The sequence below is a fragment of the Anomaloglossus baeobatrachus genome, chromosome 6 (assembly GCF_048569485.1).
Source record: "Anomaloglossus baeobatrachus isolate aAnoBae1 chromosome 6, aAnoBae1.hap1, whole genome shotgun sequence".
Classification (NCBI taxonomy): domain Eukaryota; kingdom Metazoa; phylum Chordata; class Amphibia; order Anura; family Aromobatidae; genus Anomaloglossus; species Anomaloglossus baeobatrachus.
In genome coordinates this window covers 293,130,572-293,148,353 of record NC_134358.1, presented here as the reverse complement: position 1 = coordinate 293,148,353, position 17,782 = coordinate 293,130,572, and the positions used below count along the sequence as shown (strand labels likewise).

Genomic DNA, 17,782 nt, shown 5'->3' with positions numbered 1-17,782 from the left:
GTCACACGGAGCGACGTGTGCTACCCTGGAAACGATGAACAACTAAATTAAACGATATTATGGAACCTAGTGAGCAGTACATGACTCATGATTTGTGAGCGATACTGCGTCGCTAGGAGGTGTCACACAGGCCATGCGTGCGTCACAAAAACCATGACCCCGACGATCTATCGCATGATAGATTGTCTGGTGTAAAGGAGCCTTTAGTCTTCCAAATGACAACCATCCTCATCCAAATGAGAACAAAGAGGAGAAATCCCATAGAAAGAGACATCTTTATGTATGCTAGTGTGGACGGCCTGTGGCTCTTTTTCTTTTTGTGATGGTGGAAGGTTCTGGGCCAAAATTGCCGGATTTACATTAACCTACCTGGCCACAGGAAAGGGCGCAACACTGGAAAACTGATTCACTAAAGCCTTTAAAGGCGTTCACAGGCACCTTGTGCAGCTGGAGCAACTGGGACTGAGACTTGTTGAATGGGCTCCATGGCGGGTCCACAATGGCGTCTGGACCTGTGGTGCGAACGTCTGCGAGAATTCACCAATGATTCAGACGTCTCTTCTGTCAATGATGAGAGGATGGTTGACCTTAGGGAGATCAGCATCCAACACTGCGGAGACACCATCACGTGTTTCTCAACGCTCTGATTATAGAGCAATGCCCCCTGGGAAATATTCAAAACAAGAAAACCTGCGGAGACACCATCACATGTTTCTCAACGCTGGCAGGAAACTAGCCAGGTCTTTCACCGGGAAGGAACAACCACGGGAAGGGCAGTCTCCAGTCAAGGAGACCACCTATGCCAAACATGGTATCCATCCACAGACAGCTGTTTCGGGGTACTTGCCCCTCATCAGTGTGGAGTAGGAAACTGGCTAGTGGGAGCAATGCCTAGTAGAAGACTACATAAGCAAGGATGGTTGACCTTAGGGAGATCAACATCCAACACCGCGGAGACACCATCACGTGTTTCTCAACACAGTGATTCTAGAGCAATGCTCCCTGGGAAATATTCCAAACAAGAAAGCCTGCGGATACACCATCACATGTTTCTCAACGCTGGCAGGAAACTAGCCAGGTCTTACACCGGGAAGGAACAACCACAGGAAGGGCAGTCTCCAGTCAAGGAGACCACCTATGCCAAACATGGTATCCATCCACAGACAGCTGTTTCGGGGTATTTGCCCCTCATCAGTGTGGAGTAGAAAACTGGCTAGTGGGGAGCAATGCCTAGTAGAAGACTACATAAGCAAGGATGGTTGACCTTAGGGAGATCAACATCCAACACCGCGGAGACACCATCACGTGTTTCTCAACACAGTGATTCTAGAGCAATGCTCCCTGGGAAATATTCAAAACAAGAAAGCCTACGGAGACACGATCACATGTTTCTCAACGCTGGCAGGAAACTAGCCAGGTCTTGCACCGGGAAGGAGCAACCACGGGAAGGGCAGTCTTCAGTCAAGGAAACCACCTATGCCAAACATGGTATCCATCCACAGACAGCTGTTTCGGGGTATTTGCTCCTCATCTGTGTGGAGTAGGAAACTGGCTAGTAGGAGCAATGTCTAGTAAAAGACTACATAAGCAAGGATGGTTGACCTTAGGGAGATCAACATCCAACACTGCGGAGACACCATCACGTGTTTCTCAATGCAGTGATTCTAGAGCAATGCCCTCTGGGAAATATTCAAAACAAGAAAGCCTGCAGAGACACCATCACATGTTTCTCAATGCTGGCAGGAAAGTAGCCAGGTCTTTTACTGGGAAGGAACAACCACGGGAAGGGTAGTCTCCAGTCAAGGAGACCACCTATGCCAAACCTGGTATCGATCCACAGACAGCTGTTTCGGGGTATTTGCCCCTCATCAGTGTGGAGTAGGAAACTGGCTAGTGGGAGCAATGCCTAGTAGAAGACTACATAAGCAAGGATGGTTGACCTTAGGGAGATCAACATCCAACACCACGGAGACACCATCACGTGTTTCTCAACGCAGTGATTCTAGAGCAATGCCCCCTGGGAAATCTTCAAAACAAGAAAGCCTGTGGAGACACCATCACATTGTTCTCAACGCTGGCAGGAAACTAGCCAGGTCTTTCACTGGGAAGGAACAACCACGGGAAGGGCAATCTCCAGTCAAGGAGACCCCCTATGCCAAACATGGTATCCATCCACAGACAGCTGTTTCAGGGTAATTGCCCCTCATCAATGTGGAGTAGGAAACTGGCTAGTGGGAGCAATGCCTAGTAGAAGACTACATAAGCAAGGATGGTTGACCTTAGGGAGATCAACATCCAACACCGCGGAGACACCATCACGTGTTTCTCGACACAGTGATTTTAGAGCAATGCCCCATGGAAAATATTCCAAACAAGAAAGCCTGCTGAGACACCATCACATGTTTCTCAACGCGGGCAGGAAACTAACCAGGTCTTTCACCGGGAAGGAACAACCACGGGAAGGGCAGTCTTCAGTCAAGGAGACCACCTATGCCAAACATGGTATCCATCCACAGACAGCTGTTTCGGGGTATTTGCTCCTCATCTGTGTGGAGTAGGAAACTGGCTAGTGGGAGCAATGTCTAGTAAAAGACTACATAAGCAAGGATGGTTGACCTTAGGGAGATCAACATCCAACACTGCGGAGACACCATCACGTGTTTCTCAACGCAGGGATTCTAGAGCAATGCCCTCTGGGAAATATTCAAAACAAGAAAGCCTGCAGAGACACCATCACATTGTTCTCAACGCTGGCAGGAAACTAGCCAGGTCTTTCACCGGGAAGGAACAACCACGGGAAGGGTAGTCTCCAGTCAAGGAGACCACCTATGCCAAACTAGTGGGAGCAATGCCTAGAATCACTGCGTTGAGAAACACATGATGGTGTCTCTGCGGTGTTGGATGTTGATGGATACTATGTTTGGCATAGGTGGTCTCCTTGACTGGAGATTGCCCTTCCCGTGGTTGTTCCTTCTCGGTGAAAGAGCTGGCTAATTTACTGCCAGCGTTGAGAAACATGTGATGGTGTCTGCGCAGGCTTTCTTGTTTTGAATGATGGGGTCTTTGTGAACGGCTTTTCTGTCTGGAAGATCTCGAGGTGTGAGAGGAATAACCGCTGCATACAAGCATGATAGTGCTTGCTCATACTACTTTTTATGGGTAAGTAGCAAATGAGAATGGTAGTGCTTGCTCATACTACTTATTACGAGTACCGAGCACACGAGCGTAGCAGTGCTCGCTCATCACTACTTTTTATGAGTACCGAGCACCTGAGCATGGTAGTGCTCGCTCATTACTATTAAGGATTTGTCTCAATATCACAATTCTGGACAGCCCCTTTAACAACATTTGCGCATCACACAAAGCAGGCAATCTTACCTCTCCAACATATGATTTTGCACTGGCAAAGATTTGACGTTCAGCATAAAGCTATGCGATTAATAGTAAAATTCCTTGCCCTGGCTGTAAACGCTGTTCTGTGATATTCTTGCAAAATCTTAGTAATGTATTTGTCGTGCACTTGTTATTGTTTTGGCGTGAAGCGTTTCTCTATACACTCAGAGTAAATCACCAGCAATAGTCATGATTTAACAAGTCTTGTGATCCTTGCCAGGAAAATGAATGTGCAGTTCCTAATCAGCAGAACTGCAGCTTCCTGCCAGATAACTTGTTCTTCACAATATCACAAGTAAAATATGGACCAAATTCAGGGGCGTTGCATAGACAGAGTCAGCCCATCACTCTGCCATTGGCTTTCGTAGCAAAACAAAAGAAGGTAATGAGTGAAAATACAAGTAGGAAGTTCGCTCCCTGCCCCTATTATGCTGCACTGTAGGAGACGGCTGAGCTCGATTTCATAACTTGGTAACTGAAGTAAGAACTTCATCCTGACTTGCTGAGAACGTCTGTGTATATTTAGCAATCACTATCATTGTGACATGGCGATGGCTGGTGAGGTGGACAATCACCACGGAGAGATGCCCTCCCGCCGCCTTCACACTGTGCCAGGCTCTCCAGCCCAGCAACACCTCCATTCCCATCTGTCAAGCACATCAACAGGTGAGCACCCACCACCCCTGCTATCCAAATACAGCTACGTGATATTGTACACAGCACGTGTATAGAGTTTACAAAACTTCAGAGACAGACTTCATTTACAACAGAGACTACAGAGATAGTCTTAACATACAGCAGAGACACTTCATATACAACAGAGACTACAGAGATAGTCTTAAGATACAGTAGAGACAGACTTCATATTCAACACAGACTACAGAGATAGTCTTAAGATACGGCAGAGACAAACTTCATTTACAACAGAGACTACCGAGATAGTCTTCACGTTCGTCAGAGAAAGCGTTAACATACAAAAGAGACCGACTTCGTATATAGCAGAGACAGACTTCGTATAGAGCAGAGACTACAGAGACAGCATTCATATACAGCAGAGACAGACTTTATATACAACAGAGGCAACAGAGAGTTTTAACATACAAAAGAGACAGTCTTCATATACAGCAAAAACAGTCTTCACAAACCGTAGAGGCAGACTTCACATACAGTATAATCAGTCTTCATATGCAGTAGAGATAGTCTCCACATAGAACAGAGACAGACTTCACATAGAACAGAGACAGACTTCACATACAGCAGGGACAGTCTTCAAATCCAGCAGAGACAGTCTTCACATGGAACAGAAATAGTCTTCACATACCACTGAGACAGTCTTCAAATAGACTAGAGACAGTCTTCACATAGAACAGAGACAGTCTTCACAAACAGCAGACACAGACTTCAAATACAGCAGAGACAGTCTTCACATACAGCAGGGACAGTCTTCACATACAGCAGAGACAGTCTTCACATAAAGCAGAGACAGTCTTCACATACAGCAGACAGTCTTCACATAAAACAGATACAGTCTTCACATAAAGCAGAGACAGTCTCACATAAAGCAGAGACAGTCTTCACATAAAGCAGAGACAGTCTCACATAAAGCAGAGACAGTCTTCACATAAAGCAAAGACAGTTTTCCATACAGCAGAGACAGACTTCACATACAGCAGAGACAGTCTTCACATACAGTAGAATCAGTCTTCATATACAGTAGAGATAGTCTCCACATAGAACAGAGACAGACTTCACATGCAGCAGAGACAGTCTTCACATACAACAGAGACAGTCTTCACCTACAGTAGAATCAGTCTTCATATACAGTAGAGACAGTCTTCAAATACAGCAGAGACAGTCTTCACATGGAACAGAAATAGTCTTCACATACCACAGAGACAGTCTTCAAATAGACTAGAGACAGTCTTCACATAGAACAGAGACAGTCTTCACAAACAGCAGACACAGACTTCAAATACAGCAGAGACAGTCTTCACATACAGCAGAAACAGTCTTCACATACAGCAGAAACAGTCTTCACATACAGCAGAGAAAGTCTTCACATACAGCAGAGACAGTCTTCTTCACATACAGTAGAGAAAGTCTTCACATACAGCAGAGACAATCTTCTTCACATACAGTAGAGAAAGTCTTCACATACAGCAGAGACAGTCTTCTTCACATACAGTAGAGAAAGTCTTCACATACAGCAGAGACAATCTTCTTCACATACAGTAGAGAAAGTCTTCACATACAGCAGAGACAGTCTTTATGCACAGCACAAACAGACTTCAACTAGAAAATAAAAAACTAAGAGTTCAGATGTTTATGTTTAATAAACTTTAGCATTAGTTTCGCACCATTCTTTGGTCTTACAAAAACTGTAAAAACATAACGTATGCCATTTCCCTACCTAGAATATTTACTGCTGATTTTGCTACTACATATGAAATTGTATTATTCAAGGTTCTAAAATATAAGAACAAAAGAATTGTTATAGTAAAATGACATTAACTTAATATTTAATAAATAGATCCATAACCTGAGTCCTATAATTCCCAATAGTGAAACCCTTCCCTGCCCCACCCAAGCTCCAGGATTACTTTAGAGTAGGCCATAAATTGCATGATTATAATAGTGGTAGCGGGGGCACGTGGTCTTGGGCCACCATTATTGATAGTAGATCAATGTTAGTTATTATCTAGACTAGTATCATTTTCGTCCCTTGTCTGTAAACCTATTCTGATCTATTTTCTCTTCAGAAGTAAAGTAGGGAATCTCTATGTAATCTCTGCTGCTTTGCACAAATTATTTGTGATTACTTAGCCTAATTAGTAGTTCAAGCACCTGCAGCGGCAAACCTCATATTTCTGGGGAATACGTGTACTATGCTAATGCAGCATGGAGCGTTAATGAAATATTGGTAGACAAGTACTATGGCTGTATGGGCTAATATAGTCAAATCCTAAAAAAGTAGTTATTTATTTATTTTTTCTCAAACTCACAGAATATTGTTAAGTTGCATTACCTGGTTAGGATCTTTAAATAACTAATGTTTTATTTTTTGTTTCATGCAATAATAGTAAACATAATAATAACAACTTTGTAATATATCTTATAGAAATTGGTTTTTCCCTCCCAGGAGGAATCATTCTTATTAAAAATTCTCAATTCTCTGGTAAAATATGTATTCAGTGAGGACAGATTGTTACATTACTGTGATAGGAGATGACGGTTGGTTCCTATAAGACGCTATGCAGAGGGGAGGAACTAAAGACAGAGCTCCTCCCTCTTCATCTTCCCTCCTTTCTAGATAGAATCATATCTATTATAACTGTGGTCTACCTCAGTAGTGTAAACAGCTGTTTTCACTGAATACAGAGTTTACCCATAAATTGAGAATTTTGATAATGACCGATCAATCCTGGAGGAGAAAGAAGCAGATTTCTCTGATGAGATATATTACAAAGTTACCTCTTTCCACATGTACTATTGATTTATAAAATAAAAATTAAAATGATGGTTATTCCTTAAAGATCAGGGTGAAAAAGATCTAGCCCCACTCATCAGATAAATGAATATAAAATAAAAAAAATACTTATACCATCTGACAAGCTTAGGTCAGGTTCTCATTTAAAGGGAAACTGTCAGGTCAAAAAAGCGTTCTGACCTACAAGCAGGAGCCTGTGTGAGCTCTTAACCCCTTCCTACCCTTCCCCGTGTTGTTATATTGTGTAATATGAAAGTAATAAAATAACGTTTTATTATTTACATATTGCCTATGTAAATGATAGTGTCTCTAGCCCCATGGGCACTCTAAAGGAGTAAAGGTTTTGTTCTCACAAATCAATAAAGATGTATACATTTTTGACATTTTAACAATCTACTAAATATTTCAATAAGTTTCCGATTAAGAATAATAGAGAAAAATAGATTTTTTTTAACAAAAACTGTTCTCAACTATGTTTTCAGGTACATAAAAACCCTGTGGGCGTGATGCCATGGATTTATAGCAGCGACATGACCGTCGCTACTTTAGAATCTCGTGCTCGCTTACCATTCTCGCCGCCTCTTCCTGGTGTTTGCTGGTCGGCTTCTGACGTGAACTGCGCATGATCAGAAGACGCCTGCGGTTCCGGTCATGTGCAGTGCGCGTCAGAAGTCGAGAAGCTAGCACCAGGATGAGGCGGCGAGAATGATAAGCGCATGTACGCAAGATTCTAAAGTAGCGATGCTCACGTCGCTGATGTAAATCCATGGTATCACGCCCACAGGGGTATGATACCATGGAAAGCATGTAGACATCCACAAGGCGATGCGACACCCATCAGGCTAGAGATACTATCATTTACATAGGAAATATGAAAGTAATAAAACATTATTTTATTACTTTCATATTACACAATATGACAACACAGGGATGGGTAGGAAGGGGTTAATAGCTCACACAGGCTCCTGCGTGTAGGTCAGAACACTTTTTTGTTCCCTTTAACTTCATGTGACACACGTTAAAAATAGTGTGAAATACATTAAAATCTAAAGTTTCGAAGGCTGTGCCGAAACACAAGTCACGGTGAACCTCATCCAGGAGTTGGAGCCTCTGAATTTTTTGTAGTTTGCAGTAACACATTCCCCCTTTCCACCAGTTCTTTTATCTGTTCAGGGATTTTTTTGCTCTTGGTATTCTCTTATTTTAGCATCCAGTTCTCACGATTAACATATTCGTTATGTAATACTTACATTTTTGATGTATATAATTCATTTCTACGTGTAAATCACTGCTTGAAAATTACTTTTTTTATATTTTATTTTATATGTTTATTATTGTTTTTACTGCACTACTCCCTTTATCTTTTTGAGGAGTTTTTACTGTTGGTTTGATCCAGTCTATACCATCAACATGTTTGGAATATATTACGTGTATTTTTGATACTTGTGTCCTTTTGGATATATGTAAATTATTTCTGCACATTCCTGTATATGTTCAAATGACTCCCAAAACCACTGTGTTTTTTAAAAACTCTCCTGGATTTTTGTCCTTTCTTTTGCATTGTTATATTGCTTTTTTGATCTTTAATAACGTATTACCAATTCTTATACAACTATGTTACATGGCCGGTTTTGGTTCTCTTTTTTTCTCTCCTGTCTAAATGTTGTTGAGCCCACTTTAAATGCTCTTGAAAATGTTTTTTGTTTAGCAATGGAGTCTTGCGTGGTGAATGTGCATACAGGCCATGAATATTGAGTGCATTACTTATTATTTTCTTTGAAACAACTGTACCTTCTGATTTCAAGACTTTCTGTAGATTTCCACTGGTGGTCCTAGGCTATTGTACAACTCTTCTGATTCTTCTCACTCCTTTGTCTAAAATCTTGCAGGAACCTGATATGGATGATTAATAATGAAATAATGTTTTTTTACACTTTCGGATAAGGGCCCCAACAGTACTCACTAGAACCTTCAGTAGTTTAGAACTTCTGTAACCAATGCAAACAGTATGTTTTGCAACAATATGGTTGCAAAGGTCTTGAGACAGCTCACTTATTTTACCGATCATGAGATGTTTCTTGTGTAACTTGTGCAACTTGGTAATGAGACACCTTTTTAGGCCATTAATTGAACCAGCTGTTATTTTTCATTGTGGCATGATTACTTTCTAATTACTGATAGATTTCAGCTGGTGTCATGACTTTCCATGGCTTATTGCACATCTTTTCCTTCATGTGTTATTCTTTTCCCTGTGTCATTCGTTATTATTACACATACCTTAATTTTTGGACATCTATGGTTTGATTGCTTTGTGTGGACTGGATTGGTTGTTGCCGACATCTGGGGAGAAATCCATATGAATAACACGTTTAGAAATATATTTACTTAGAATATTGGAGGCGTGTTCAATACTTTTTCACTCGCTCTGTTTAACATATGTAATACAGTAGGTTCATCTATATATTTAAACATTTTTTTTTTTATTAAAAAGCATCCTTTTTTATTTCAACTTGCTTTTACTGGTTTAGATAGACCCACCCCCCTTGATTTCTGTCAGCTGTGTGGAGGAGTACAAAGAGCTTGTCTATAGGAGTAAAGGTTTTGTTCTCACAAATCAATCAAAATGTATACATTTTAGACATTTTAACAATCTACTAAATATTTCAATAAGTTTCTGATTAAGAATATTTATATATATATATATATATATATATATATATATATATACTAGAAGGTGGCCCGATTCTACGCATCGGGTATTCTAGAATTTACGTATTGTGTAGTTCATGTATGATTTTTGTTATATATATATATATATATATATATAGATGCTGTCTGTAGTTACCAAGTGTTTGTGTAGGGGCTGTACATGTTCTGGGTGTTGTCTGGGTGTGGCGAGGGGTGAGAGCGGTGTTGTATGTGTGTTGCGTTGTTTGTGGAGCGCTGTGTGTCTGTAGCGTTGTGTGTGTGTTGCGCGGTTTGTGTGTGTGTGGTGTGTTTTGGTAGGAGGTATGTTTTGTGCAATGTGTGTGTTGTGCGGTATGTGCGTATATTTGTGTGTGCCGCGGTGTTTGTGTGTTGGGTGTTGTGTGTGTGCAGCGTTGTCTATGTGTGTGGGTGTCTGTGTAGGGCAGTTGTTTGTGGTTCCCAGTGTGTGTGTGTGGTGTGTTGTGCAGTGCGCGCGCGTGTGTGTGTGTTGGGGGGAGGTGTGCACTTCCCATCGTGCTCCATCCCCCATGCAGTGCACTCCCCATCGTGCTCCATCCCCCATGCAGCGCACTCCCCATCGTGCTCCATCCCCTATGCTGCGCACCCCCCATCGTGCTCCATCTCCCATGCTGCGCACTCCCAAACGTGCTCCATCCGCCATGCTGCGCACTTCCAAACGTGCTCCATCCGCCATGCTGCGCACTCCCAAACGTGCTCCATCCGCCATACTCCGCACTCCCCATCGTGCTCCATCCCCCCATGCAGCGCACTCCCCATCGTGCTCCATCCCCCATGCTGCGCACCCCCCATCGTGCTCCATCTCCCATGCTGCGCACTCCCAAACGTGCTCCATCCGCCATGCTGCGCACTCCCAAACGTGCTCCATCCGCCATGCTGCGCACTCCCAAACGTGGTCCATCCGCCATGCTGCGCACTCCCAAACGTGTTCCATCCGCCATACTCCGCACTCCCCATCGTGCTGCATCCCCCATGCTGCGCACTTCCAAACGTGCTCCATCCGCCATGCTGCGCACTCCCAAACGTGCTCCATCCGCCATGCTGCGCACTCCCAAACGTGCTCCATCCGCCATGCTGCGCACTCCCAAACGTAGTCCATCCGCCATCCTGCGCACTCCCAAACGTGCTCCATCCGCCATGCTGCGCACTCCCAAACGTGCTCCATCCGCCATGCTGCGCACTCCCAAACGTGCTCCATCCGCCATACTCCGCACTCCCCATCGTGCTCCATCCCCCATACAGCGCACTCCCCATCGTGCTCCATCCCCTATGCTGTGCATCCCCCATCGTGCTCCATCTCCCATGCTGCGCACTCCCAGACGTGCTCCATCCGCCATGCTGCGCACTCCCAAACGTGCTCCATCCGCCATGCTGCGCACTCCCAAACGTGGTTCATCCGCCATGCTGCGCACTCCCAAACGTGCTCCATCCGCCATACTCCGCACTCCCCATCGTGCTGCATCCCTCATGCTGCGCACTCCCAAACGTGCTCCATCCGCCATGCTGCGCACTCCCAAACGTGCTCCATCCGCCATGCTGCGCACTCCCAAACGTGCTCCATCCGCCATGCTGCACACTCCCAAAGGTGGTCCATCCGCCATGCTGCGCACTCCCAAACGTGCTCCATCCGCCATGCTGCGCACTCCCAAACGTGGTTCATCCGCCATGCTGCGCACTCCCAAACGTGCTCCATCCGCCATACTGCGCACTCCCAAACGTGGTCCATCCGCCATGCTGCGCACTCCCAAACGTGGTCCATCCGCCATGCTGCGCACTCCCAAACGTGGTCCATCCGCCATGCTGCGCACTCCCAAACGTGCTCCATCCGCCATGCTGCGCACTCCCAAACGTGGTCCATCTGCCATGCTGCGCACTCCCAAACGTGGTCCATCTGCCATGCTGCGCACTCCCAAACGTGCTCCATCCGCCATGCTGCGCACTCCCAAACGTGCTCCATCCCCCATGCTGCGCACCCCCCATCGTGCTCCATCCGCCATGCTGCGCACTCCCAAACGTGCTCCATCCGCCATTCTGCGCACTCCCAAACGTGGTCCATCCGCCATGCTGCGCACTCCCAAACGTGCTCCATCCGCCATGCTGCGCACTCCCAAACGTGCTCCATCCGCCATGCTGCGCACTCCCAAACGTGCTCCATCCGCCATGCTGCGCACTCCCACACATGCTCCATCCCCCATGCTGCGCACCCCCCATCGTGCTCCATCCCCCATGCTGCACCAGCATCAGCCTCTCTACCCGCAGCATCAGCCTCTCTGCCCGCAGCATCAGCCTCTCTCCTCCCAGCATCAGCCTCTCTACCCGCAGCATCAGCCTCTCTCATCCCAGCATCAGCCTCTCTGTCCCCAGCATCAGCCTCTCTGTCCCCAGCATCAGCCTCTCTGTCCCCAGCATCAGCCTCTCTCTTCCCAGCATCAGCCTCTCTCCTCCCAGCATCAGCCTTTTCTGTCCCCAGCATCAGCCTCTCTCCTCCCAGCATCAGCCTCTCTCCTCCCAGCATCAGCCTCTCTCCTCCCAGCATCAGCCTCTCTCAACCCAGCATCAGTCTCTTTCCTCCCAGCCTACCCCAGCCTCAGCCTCCCCCAGCATCAGCCTCTCTCCTCCCAGCATCAGCCTTTTCTGTCCCCAGCATCAGCCTCTCTCCTCCCAGCCTACCCCAGCCTCAGCCTCCCCCAGCCTCAGCCTCCCCCAGCATCAGCCTCTCTCCTCCCAGCATCAGCCTCTCTCTTCCCAGCATCAGCCTCTCTCCTCCCAGCCTACCCCAGCCTCAGCCTCCCCCAGCCTCAGCCTCCCCCAGCATCAGCCTCTCTCCTCCCAGCATCAGCTTCTCTATTCCCAGCATCAGCCTCTCTCCTCCCTGCCTACCCCAGCCTCAGCCTCCCCCAGCATCAGCCTCTCTCCTCCTAGCATCAGCCTCTCTCCTCCCAGCCTACCCCAGCCTCAGCCTCCCCCAGCATCAGCCTCTCTCCTCCCAGCATCAGCCTTTTCGGTCCCCAGCATCAGCCTCTCTCCTTCCAGCCTACCCCAGCCTCAGCCTCCCCCAGCATCAGCCTCTCTTCTCTCAGCCTCCCCATCCCAGCCTTCCCCAGGATCAGCCTCTCTCCTCCCAGCCTCCTCCAGCACGCCGTGCTTCTCTGCCGACACTCACAGATCCGATCGCATGCACTCACACACACATACACACACACACCCCCGATCGCATACACTCACACACACCCGATCACATACACTCACACACACCCGATCGCATACACTCACACACACCCGATCGCATACACTCACACACACCCGATCGCATACACTCACACACACCCGATCGCATACACTCACACACACCCGATCGCATACACTCACGCACACAGACATTGACGATATTGCACATACCCGCTCATACTCACAACATCCGGAGATACCACATGCTTCTGGCCATGTGATCCTCCGGCAGGTCCTGGAAGCTCACAGCACAGTATCGCCGCCGAGAAGCAAGCGATATCCCAGGATGTTGTGAGTGTGTGGATGCGATGTGATGTGTGTGTGAGGTGTGTGTGAGAGTGAGTGTGATCTGATGTGTGTGTGTGTGTGTGTGTGTGCTGTTATGTGTGTGCGTGTGTGTATGTTCCGCCGCTGCAGGACCTTGATGCGCTGGTAACTATGCTACCATGGTTACCAGCGTATCTCGTCCCCCGCTCGCACGGGAGCCCACACCAGCATACGGCGGCAACCCCAGCAATGCGAGGGTATGTGTCGGCTGGGTTTGCGGCGTACGCTGATGTTGGCTCCCAGGGGTACAGTACTCACCTGGTAGTCGTGGCTCCGTGACCGTGTCGGTTCGGGGAATGCGTGGCGGGGCCAGAGCTAGCGTGCATTGCGTGAGGGGGGCGGGACGTGGCCGAGTTGCCAATGCCTGCAGAGTGCAGGGGCGAGAGGCCAATTTGTGGGGGGGCGGAGCCTGGGCGAGCGGCCGGCCAATCCGTGTGGGGGCGCAGCCTGGGCGAGCGGCCAATCCGTGCGGGGGGGCAGGGCCATGGCGAGCCCAGCGGCCAATCAGCTTTGTGTCACCGTAAGGACACAATTTTGGAGCAAGACAGACAGACAGACAGACAGACAGACAGACAGATAGACAGACAGAATAAGGCAATTATATATATATATAAATATTATCATCATTCATATTACCATCATACAGTTACTTAATTAAATTTAATATACCAAAAACAACCTTACTGATCATGGCCTTATATATTGGCTAAGTGATAACATCGGATATTTACCACATGTAGGCATTTTAAACTTTTTGAATAATGTAATTTTAGTGCAATAAAAGACTAATTTTGTCATCATACAATAACTATAAAATGTCTCAACAACAATCCTACACAGGCTGTCAGCAGATTAAGTGATTGCAACAGATACATTCAATGACTAATTGGTGACGGTTTCTTTCATTGAAGTTGTTCACTTTCCTTTTTCTTCTCCATTTGGTCCAGACCTTCATGAAGACTTCTTCCAGCCATTATTTGTCTCTGCAGAATTTCCCATGCACCAATCTTTAACACCTTACTTCTCCAGTACCCCCAACGCTTTTCCCAATTTCTACACAAAATTCTCTACATGCCACCCCAGACAGAGATAATGTCCTCCCACATTAATTGTCCACCAGAATGTAATAGTGGTACACACAGTATTAATACCGCCTTTTTGTACACTCTGCAGGCCTTATACTTCAAATGCCATATATAGTGCCCTCCTACTTAGTATAAGTGCTCACTTAAAGCCATTCCTTAAAAGTGCCACCTTTAGTGTTGCCATACAGCAATAGTGCCCTTACTGGACTCCATTTGGTAATAATGACTAGGGATGAGCGAATGTATTCATCACTATTTGGTATCCGAGAGATAACAGGCTAGTCACACCATTCGGTATCCGACGAATAAAATAAAATACGCTCCGATACTTTCATTTTCATTTCTGACTTCCTGGTGCCTGTTTTGCAGCCAATGAACACATCTGATGTTACTTGCTCTCACAGTAACGCCGCAGCCATCTGTGTTACTGTGATTGGCTTGGCCACACAGCGTCATCTACATACACGTTGCTGTAGCTTACGGGATTGATACATATATAGTTCCAGCTGCTCCGGCTTCCAGCTCCATGGAGGAGAGAGAGAGAGAGAGAGAGGGAGAGGGGGAGGGAGAGAGGGGAGAGAGAGAAGAGAGAGAGAAGAGAGAGAGGAGAGAGAGAGAAGAGAGAGAAGAAAGATAGAAGAGAGAGAGAGATATTCTGCCTTTTCCCATCCATTTCGGCCTTTTCCTTAGTCACCACAGCTCGCCGTTAGGTCCAATGTGAAATTATTCCGGTTTCTGATAGACTTACATTGCGCGTCTAATATTCGCGAATAGTCAAATAGCAGTGACCTATTCGTCGGATATTCGCGAGGTCAGATATTTTGGTATTCGATCATCCCTAACAATGCCCCTATGTTCTGAGCCATAGAAATCTGACCTCTGGACCCTCCACTGATCTAGACAATAAAGGTGTAGCAAAGCTAGTTAAGCAGGTTTTTCGGCTAGAGAATAGCTCCCTGCACCCTGCTATGCAGAGATTTTTAGTAAAACATTATCACTTTAATAGGGCTGGTTTTTTTATTTCCTTGCACAGGGAGTGGCCAGGAGCATCACTGTCCAGGAAAAGTGCAAAATAAGTCTTCTGGCCTTTGATCACACAGTTGGGAGGATTTCAAAATGTTTGAATGCCACTAATCCTTATGCTATATCATATTCTTGTAATAACCTTATAAGAATACCCATATGGTGATTGTTTGAAATACTATTCTTTACTTGAGTTGTCTCTTTATTCCACTAATAGAGGAGACCAGAGGGAATTAAAGTGTAACTGTCAATGTAAATTTTATTTCATAAATTAATAGTACATGTGAAAATAAGCAACTTTATAATATATCTTATCAGAGAAATCTGCTTCTTTCTGAAGTAAAATCTGAGCTAAGAGATGGCAGTTATTACTGATGAGATTCTATGATGACGGGAGGAGAGAGGAGCTAGAGGCAGAGGGAGTAGTCGAAGGAAAAGAGAGGTACTAGAGGCAGAGGAAGGAGCCATATGAAGAGAAAGGAGATAGAGGCAGTGCTCCCTTTTATCTACACAGAGACTCATCAGTAACAGCTGCCATCTCCTATCTCAGTAATGGGAAAGTCTTCACTGAATGCAGATTTTACCTCAGAATTGTTCAAATTGTCTTTCCAGGAAAGGAGACAAACTCTAGTGCAACCTATTGGAAGTAGCAATCCTAAAAGTCACAAGTGGCCTTTTAACAAGCCTTTTCATATGACCTAGGATATAAGCCAGATCAGAATCCCAATTTGCAGACACGGTGTTTCGGGGTAATTGCCCCTCATCAGTGCAAAGTGTGGGTAACTGATCTGGCTTATGAGAAGCTTTGTGGGGATCGCGGGGGAAGACTATTCTCCTAAGGCCTCTGTCACACGTTCGTGCCTCCTGTACGTGTTTGACAGTTTTCTTACATACCGGAGACACGTACACACGTGGACCTAGGTATTCCTAATGGTTTGGACACACGTAAGTATTTTGGAACGGAACGTGTGTCCGTTCCATGCTTACGTGTGTCTGTGTGTTTCTCATGCTGACATGTCCGTTTTTCTCCAGCATCACGGGTGTCACACGGCCCGCACCCGTGCCACACGGATATAGTGTGGATACGGTCCCGTGTGACATGCGCAGGAGAAAACTCATGTGTCAGAGAAAAAAATAACAAATCTTTACTCACCTTCTCCAGCCCTTCTGTCTCTGCCGCTGCTGTCACTTGCTACCGACCACCGCTCATTATGCTCATTTAATATTCACTTCACTGCGGCCGGCAGCAGCGGGGAGTCGGCAGGGCTGGAGACCGAAGATCAGCACCACGGACAGCAGGAAGGACCACGTGAGTATGCAAATTACCGGTTCTCCGTGTGTTATCGCAGATAGCACACGGAGAACACACGTGGCCCGCACGTATCGGAGACACGTACTTACCTATCACAACACGCAAGGAAAATACGTGTCTCGCGGCACGTGCGTGATTTTCACATGAGTGTGGAAGAGGCCTTACGGAGACCTGACAAACCAGTCTGGCTGTCAGTGGTGAGGGGACTTATAGCTGCAATGCCCCTCTGGGAATTATTCAAATAGTCTCTCCAGGAAAGGAGACAAACTCTAGCGCCATCTATTCCAATTTCCTGGAGAGACAATTTGAATAATTCCCAGAGGGGCTTTGCAGCTATAAGTCCCCTCACCACTGACAGCCAGACTGGTTTGTCAGGTCTCCGTAAGGAGAATAGTCTTACCTCAGAATTGAGAATTTTGATAATGACTGAACAATTCTGGCAGAGAAAGAAGCAGATTTATCTGATAAGATATATTACAAAGTTGCTTATTTTTATGTGTATTATTGATTTATGAAATAAAAATTAAAATGATGGGTACGCCTTACATTTAGTGTCGGTTCAGTTAAAAAAATACAATATATTAGAGAACTGATGAAAATAATATATAAAGTTTGTTAACCTAAGCTATAATTTAACTTTGCTTTTATTTATAAATATTTCCCATTTTTGTACACTTTTTTCTGTTTTTGTAGTAACAAAATGTTCCTCACTAGTTGTAGTTTAATGTACTGTATGTAAGGAATCCTGATGATGATAAGACTTAAAATATGTAAACATATCCAAAATAAATGCTAACATGACGGAATAAACCTGCAGACTTGGCTGAGATTCAGAGGACACCCACACTCGCTAAAGCTCAGAAATACATAACTCATAGGCTAACTGCAGATAATGTACACATTCCAACTGATTTCCAGAATGTACTGTACTATTTACCACCCATTATGTATATAGCACTCACAAATGGCTTAACACTGTTCATATTTTATGCAAACCCATTGGTTATTATTTTTTTATTAAGTCTTACAGTCCAGTTTCATGAATATCAAATACATCATTTGATTCTTGTAAGGCTGCTTTCACACTTGCGTAGTTTTGCATCAGTTGCAATCCGTTGTGTGACTGATGCAACGGATGCGTTGCAGATAGTGCCACAACTGATGTGACTGATGCTGCAAAAAAACTGATCCGTTGCAGCT

General features: G+C 45.6%; 1 protein-coding gene across 1 annotated transcript in view; it reads left to right on the top strand.

The window, feature by feature from the left end:
- The first annotated feature begins 3,821 nt into the window (after positions 1 to 3,821).
- The window catches only part of OTULINL (OTU deubiquitinase with linear linkage specificity like), a 139,639-nt gene continuing 125,678 nt past the window's right edge, over positions 3,822 to 17,782 (top strand). The window contains exon 1 of the mRNA XM_075316507.1: positions 3,822 to 4,059. Coding sequence (XP_075172622.1) covers positions 3,939 to 4,059 — 121 coding nt within the window. The 5' untranslated portion in view covers positions 3,822 to 3,938. The remainder of the gene's footprint in view (positions 4,060 to 17,782) is intronic.